The sequence below is a fragment of the Opisthorchis viverrini genome (genome assembly GCF_000715545.1).
Source record: "Opisthorchis viverrini unplaced genomic scaffold opera_v5_109, whole genome shotgun sequence".
Lineage (NCBI taxonomy): Eukaryota > Metazoa > Platyhelminthes > Trematoda > Opisthorchiida > Opisthorchiidae > Opisthorchis > Opisthorchis viverrini.
The window spans coordinates 832,878-840,401 of NW_008751764.1; the positions used below are offsets into that span (position 1 = coordinate 832,878).

At 42.2% G+C, this 7,524-nt stretch overlaps 1 protein-coding gene across 1 annotated transcript; it reads right to left on the reverse strand.

Annotated features, from left to right (window-relative positions):
- Positions 1 to 1,132: 1,132 nt before the first annotated feature.
- On the reverse strand, positions 1,133 to 6,093 carry T265_05635 (hypothetical protein; the record flags this gene model as incomplete). The annotated part of the gene is made up of 5 exons (XM_009170694.1): positions 1,133 to 1,467; positions 3,173 to 3,360; positions 5,632 to 5,668; positions 5,714 to 5,956; positions 6,004 to 6,093. The coding sequence occupies 5 exons, from the start codon at positions 6,091 to 6,093 to the stop codon at positions 1,348 to 1,350; spliced, it is 678 nt and encodes a 225-aa protein (XP_009168958.1).
- Positions 6,094 to 7,524: the final 1,431 nt, after the last annotated feature.

The following is a 7,524-nucleotide window of genomic DNA, read 5'->3' on the forward strand; positions in this document are numbered from 1 at the left end:
GTGCGGACTAAAAAGAATGAGTCCTATTCATATCTGGACTGTTTCCGTGGAAGCACTCAGCTATTGTTCCAGTAAGTACTTACTTATTTCAAGGTCATCAAAGTGACATACTACTTAAAAACTGCTTAAGCGACTAAAAGAAGACACCATAAATTGGAAAGTCATCCACTTTGAAAGATGGAGTTTTTGCAGTTGTCCGTCTGTGAGGACTTTTCGGCATTTGGTTCGCCCTCGACAAGTTAAGCCTGAGCTGGCAAAGTATGCCGCCACATTTAATTTTCTAATCTTAAATTTGAGCTATTGGCTTAGAACAGCTGTTTCCAGTGAGATTCAAAATCTGATTGCCTTTGATTATGAAGTCCACGACTAGTAGGAGAGATCTAAATAAAATTGCTTTGTTCAAGTTAGCCAAGCAAGTGAAATGCGGCACGTCTTATTCTTTTCCCTTTTATATTTATATTGATTATAGATTTTATGCATTTTAACGGGCTTTTAATCATAGGAGAATTCCCATTTGTTTCACCCATAAAATTTACCGTGATGTTGGCGGTTGAAGAGACTGCCCAAGTCCTTGTCTGTACAGCATAGAGCTATTCCAAATTGGACAGACAGAGATGGAGCGAAATCCTATAGATTTTCTGTGGTTACAGTAAAAAATTATATTTAAACTTCCATTTGAGCATTCTTCTTCACAAGGGACCAATCCGACCCTTTTGCATTCTTTACGACGCTTGGTGGTGAGATAAACTCTGAGGGGTACGGGCCGCCGAGCTACTTTTTGCATACGGGTCGGCTGCCTTCATGTGACTGAACAGTCGCAGGCCACCAGCTGATGGTTTTAAAATCCGCTGTTCATAGTAGCTTTCCGGCCCTATTTTCTCGGGCTCATACTCGGCCCCCCATACAAATACTAAGCTGTATATTCTATCCTGCGTCCTCCATCTTTACCCATCAGTCATCATGATCTCGCTGACTGAGTGAAGATTCTTAGGCTTACCGGGGCCAACTGCACGCCCCACGCGATAACACATTCAGGTAGCTAAAAGTTACGCCTTCGATCCATGGAAAAGTCTTCCTCAGATGTTTACCTCAAAAAAACAAAGGCGCCAGAAACTGGTCATTCCAAATAAGCTTTTACTACCATTTTGGAGTCACCATCATGAGAACATTGTACAACACAGACTTTCGCCGCAGTTCTGATTGTGTCATCAAATATTGTTCTCTTTTTGGAAAACGCAAATAGATTACAAAGAATGTGCCGTTCGAATTAGGAAAGCCCAGTTAAAAAATTTGCATAAAACGATAGGTAACTGCATCAAATGTCCTGGGCCATAATCATTCGTTCTATCACCCCTCCTCAGGTCTGTAGACACCGCCTATGTAGTTGCTGTCTTCACCAATGACAGGGATTGATTGCTTTCTGTTTTCGAAGAAGGTGCATCGACAGAGTGGACAATCCGCACCACCCTAAATGAATGCAAAAGTGGGGAACCAAAATCTCGATTAAGAAAAAAAAGAAAAACTGGTAAGAATCTAGAATCATGAAAAAGGTCACAAGAATCTGATTTCTTGACAGGTTTGCAGAGAAAAGAAGTCACAGGCTATCGAGAGATACCCATTTGCAAATCAATTTGGTTTCTAGCAACCTTGTGAGTAGTTTTCTTCATGAAAAAGTCACCGGCTACATTCCAACTCCCACTTACATTGAATCAACGCCAACTGCATTTGCACTCAGAACAGGAAAATATCTGTTTAAGGTCTTGGCCTTGGTAGAACGACAAAGATATAAAAACTAAGCGAGCCAATGAATCTCTAGTAAGTGAACCCGGGTTGTTCGCTGATCTGGTGCCTTAGAATATCTACTTGGACCATTCCATCCAAGCACGCCACTAGTCACATGGCTCAGAAGGTCCTAAGGCCTAAGCCTATGCTTGTAACATAGCCGATCTAATCGTCGTATTGACTTGAGCGCAGCCACATGAAGAATGAATGCATATTTCAAGAACAGACTGATTCTAATTGATTATAGCATTCCACAGCTGGTTGTTGGATGATAACGCTTAGATGGGGTATGCAAATGGATCAAAGGCTGCGGAGAATGAGCTCATTGTGAGCTATGGTAGTGCTAGGCATCATATTACGTTTTTTCTATGCCCTTAAGAGATGCTCCCAAGTCTAACCGGTGGTCGATGCTTTGGACCTGTTTTGCGAGCGACATAGAGGAGATAACTGAGCCTCGGTTTGCACTAGTCAGTTGACTCAAGTAGCGGCACACTTGTTCCGATTCAGGCTCACGTGAACTCCGGTTTATCCTGAGGATGTGAGTATCACCATAACTGGAGACGGAGTGACACAGCATGTGATGCAGAGAAGTCGGGGTTACCATGCGTGAAATATTAAGTGAGCCTGCTTCGCTGTTTACAGTAGGATCAGCAGTGTGGCACTATAGGAACGATGAGCTATATGTGGTAAGCTAAAAATAGGTTAATTTCGCATTCGATTATTAATCGATTCTTATCGCCAGAAGCGTGGTCGTTGCTTCATCAGACAAACACTATAAATAACCTGATTATGTGGTTACCAGTTTTATGCACACGAATATTTCAGTGGTCTATTGGCGATGCTGGAGAATATAAGGAGCTCTGAGCTGTCACTTGGTTACTGATCTGTTCAACGGGTTTGCCATTTGGATTGCGGACGTTTCGTCGCCAATCGAAGTGACGTCGTCAGTGGGGCATTGAGTGGATTAATTCCTCCTGTTCTCTATGTGTTTTTTGAACACATGTGGTTTTTAAACAGTGTCTAATAACTCTAATAACTCTAGGGTGATTGGTTGGTCTCGACGTGGTATTCATGTTATTTGGTTGGCCACCTGGGCATTTGAGTTGCGTCGTAATCCCATTCTCTTCCATCTGGTTGGTCCGATGGTTGTACTCTTCCGTTGTGACAGGGCTGTTCCCCTCTTCCTTTGTTTGTTCGTTGGGTCTTTGGGTTCAGTCTATTCACTCCCGTCTACCTAACCCGGTCGTCTCCAACACAAAATCCAGCAAAAGTGAATTAATCGCCTAAACACCGGAAAAAAACAAACTTGCCGTCATGTCACTGTGACTAAATGGTACAAAATTTATTTTCCGGTCTTCTAGCTAAAATCTATGTGGATTCGACCACTTACTCTGTTGAGCCACACTTCGACACATTCTCCGTGGAACAGATGGGTGCAAGGCAAGACAAGTACCAACTCCATTTCGATGAAATCACACAGACAAATCGGACACTCTGGACATTGTGTAAGTTGGGTCCCATCAATAAGTTTGTACGTGCAAATCCGTTCAAGTATTTCGTATTGGGATTTTTCTTTTCCTGCAGGCGGCAGTTACACCAGAACGAAGAATTAAGAAAGAACTCTGACGCACTAGTGAAATCAATCGAAGATAATTACATTCAAGAATAATTTGGGGCTGCGTTAGCGAAGCAGACCAAAACTTCAGTCGAAAAAGTTGTTTTGACAGTCAAATAAATGAAGTATCTATTTTGAGAATATTGTTAGTTGCGTTTGTCATGGTTGTACGAGGGCTGGGATACTGCCAGGGCGCCCATACCTAGACAGGAGGACGATTAGGGACCTCAACCAAAGCCTTTGGATCAAAAGCCTAACCGCAAGGCAGCGGTGTTTGGCGGGAAATGCAAATGCATTACCATTTCTACGGAACAAGTCGCCACATGTTCCAACCCCCAACCTGGAGGGCCAGGAGACTGTGTTCGTCAGACCTCTAACCATTGATCAACCTGGTGTGAGAGACTCTGTGAGTGTCTCCAGTATAGCTCAATGGATCGCTGAGGTGCGCAAACCGTCACACCACGGTAAGGTCCAGCCTCTTCGTGACGGTACGACACTGAAGCATCATTGTTGAACACTGATGTCATGCTGTCGATGATGATGATGAATCTTACATTGAGTAGTACTCAAAACTGAGTAGTGAGGTTTTCCACTAGGAATTTTTTGGAGCTCCGACCCCCAAGAATTGTCTTGTTTCAGGAACAAAAAAGACAGTGTGATGGTAAACAAAGTCCGATGGTCTCTGTTTCTAACTCCACCTTTGAATATTTAGCACAAATGAGCGCAAAAATCGTTCTCATTTCCTTCATACACCAGGATAAACTATTCATCAAAATGCATGTTTTAGAATCTTTTATAGATGCTTGGAAATTCTAATGGATAAAGCGCTCCTAGTTTTTTTCAATATGCATACATCTGCAAATTTAGCCAACAGATTCCTTCAGGTTATTGCCAGTGTATGCTATCTGGGTGCTTCCGGACGCGTTGTTCATTGAGGCCTCATCAAAGCAACACTGTTGAAGATACCAGAATGCATCCACGACTAAGGAGTTCTCCTTCAGGCTGGTGTAGACTCGGAATCTTATACTACATCCCCCATATCAAGCTTCTTTGGTCTCGGATCCGAGTGTTTTAAGCAGCCGCGATGAAATTTCTCTCTTTATTGAATAGGATCGCCTCAACTATTTGCCGGTTCTGAAAATAAGTGACCCTTGCAGTGTGCAAGGGTGCTCCCCCGACAGAAGGTTATCAACTAAATTCGAACAAGAAGTACAGATCAAGACAGTATGTGAAATGACAACCGTTGGGAATTTCAATAGAGGCCCCATCTGGTAAGTTGTGTCAGTCTGTGGCAAAAAAAAACGAGAAATCCCGTGCAGGTGTTTCCTTCCTATTGAAAACCATCTGCACTGTGCATCTCACGAAGCCCAATGAATACTGGTATTCCCAAACTTACGGTTGGTATTTGACTAAGAACATCTCAAAGATGCATCAGCTTCCCATGTGAGAAGCCCTCATTCGAAGGGCCAGTTAACATTTGCCCACGTGAGGGATGATTGGTGTTATAGTTTGTCCAAGTGCAAACTGATAAACTACTGATCAGCCACTCTTGGATGGAGGTTCAGTATTCAAATGATCACGTTCGATTCGCCATAGATATTCGTGACACAGCTGATGATTCCAAACAAGGGTTTTCGGATGGAGTGATTTCACTTGCGGGAAGAAATTTCTCAAAACTTCGAAATCACCTTATACTACTAACCCGAATTATCGGAGCCCCCGTATTTATCTCGGTGTTCCGCATTGCCCTACCTTGCCTTAAAATACCACTTTGACTGCAACGTCTTTCAGAGAACATACTGACCAAGTTAAGTCAAGCCCATTTTAAGTGTACAATGATGACTCATCAGAATTGCGAATAACATCAGTGGTCTAGCCTTAGTGCTGATTGGTACAGTTTGGTCAACAAAACCGAGGGGGAAATCTGTTGTTCTGGCAACCAGAAAAAGCCGCCTTTCTGTCTGAATTTTGCCTTTCCTTACAGATAGATGCAATAGAAAGCAGTCTATTCCACCGAAATCGAATTCTATCAAGCAAATCAACGGCATCTTTGAGTAAGTCCGCTTATTTTGTAGAATTTATCCAAGAAGATCTTCTTGAATAGCCTCCGTTTCACAGAATCATCGACATTTTTGTGCAACAATTCCTGCTCAACAACTCAATTTCTAGCAAATGGCTGAAAAACGTTCGCCAGATAGCTGCTATTAGTCAGCTACCTAGTTCTCTTGACTTACCATCTGATTTTGAAATGACTTGCGCATTTGAGGGAGTCTAAAATGTACCAGAAGGTACCAATATCCAAAAACATAGTCATACTTGAGGTAACTCGGCCAGTGATTGGCGGCGTACTTCGGTTAGATGATTCAAATTGTTCTCACAAATACTTTCTGGGGCGGCAATCTCGAATACCTCTCGAATGTACTTTCTCAAGTACAGAAGATCGGACGCTGGTAACTCCCTTAAAGATAAGTTCAAATATCTGGATGGCAAATTTTTCAACGCTTGACGGTAAACTCGGCGTCCAACGGCATCACTCATCTTTTTTGGCATCATCCGTAACTGAAGTATGAAATAATCGATAATATCCACAAAAATTATAAATCTACCTGTGGGTTATCAAAATGAATCTGCAAGGAGATTTCTGCCTTGAGTCTTTGTCTAACATAAGGTGAGATACGCGATTCGACAGCCCCCATGATTCTCGTTAGATAATGGCATAACATTTGTTAACATTATATAGGTGCGCTAAGATCCCCATGCTCTCTACGGGATACTACGCATATCGTCATCTGATTGCGTGAGGATCACGTGAGGTTGTGAAAGAAAAAATCGGTGAAAAGATATGCAACCTAGCTACTGGATTGACTTAGTACCTTTTCGATAGTAGCTTGGATGTCTAGAGATTTAGGAAATTCTTTTACACGATAATTTAACGAGGTATTTCTAACGATTAGATTCACAGACATAAATTGTAGCCTTGGTGCATCGAATGACTTGAATGACTACATGTCTGTAAGTGCTAGGCATCCATGAGAGAAACAGGTGCTTAAATGATCCACCGGCTACCATTTAGAACAGTTATTGAAAGGCCAGTTGAACCTTACATGGAAAAGCGGGTTCTGTCCTAGAGGCTCGAGAAACCCCTCTAAGAGTGATATTCCACAATTTCATCGACTAATCTAGTCAGTTATTCTGACTGGTAGTTTTGTAAGCGAGTGAATTCTGCCGTCGCCGGAATCCTGTGCTTTAACAGCGGATTGTAAAGGGGAACCACCTGGGTGCTACTCATCATGGCTTCACATCATTGGAACTTGTCTCAGGTTAGTGATGTAAGGTGAAAGCATCAGGGTTTTGCCTGTTCGCGTATAGCTTTGCTTCAGAAATATCGGTAGAATGCAGGAGAAGTAGTCAGGATGCACCGGAGGGATGGGTGGCTCGCTGTTCGAAGCCCATGGCTTGGGTTGTAAGTTTATTACACCGTTACCATCTGTATAGTACTATGTTTAACAATATGGTATAATGAAGTATAGTATGGTAAGGTATAGTATGCCAAAGCTTAGTGTGGTGTAGTAAAGTATAGCGTAGTATAGTGCAGTAAGGGACAGTATAGTACAGTATAGTATCTCATGCTACAGTATAATACAATGTATTATATTGTAGGTATACTATAGAATGAAGTGGAATAAAATAGCAGGATATACAGTATATAAGTTATAGCTTGTCTATAGTAATGTATTTTATTGTCATGTTGTGTCTTTCTTCAAAACACTGCAGCGTGCTACATTTTGTTATGTTTACCGCGCTTTTTGTATGGCATGGTGCTTTATTATACTGCAGTATTGACTGACATTAATTATCATGTTATTTTACTGTGGGTCATTAAAATGTTCTTTGTTGCACTGTGTTGTACTACAATTTGATTTACTGCCGGCCTTTAATTACCCTTACTACCCTGTCGTTGTGGGCCGCACTGCTCATCAGGGCTGGCTTTAAGTATTTTATTGTCGGAAGAACAGTAAAGAGGTCCTATGCCTAGCGGCGAGTAATCTTTGCACACCGTTACGGAGAGATTGGACATTACCATGGTGTGACGGCTTGCGCAAATCAGCGACCCATTGAGCTATACA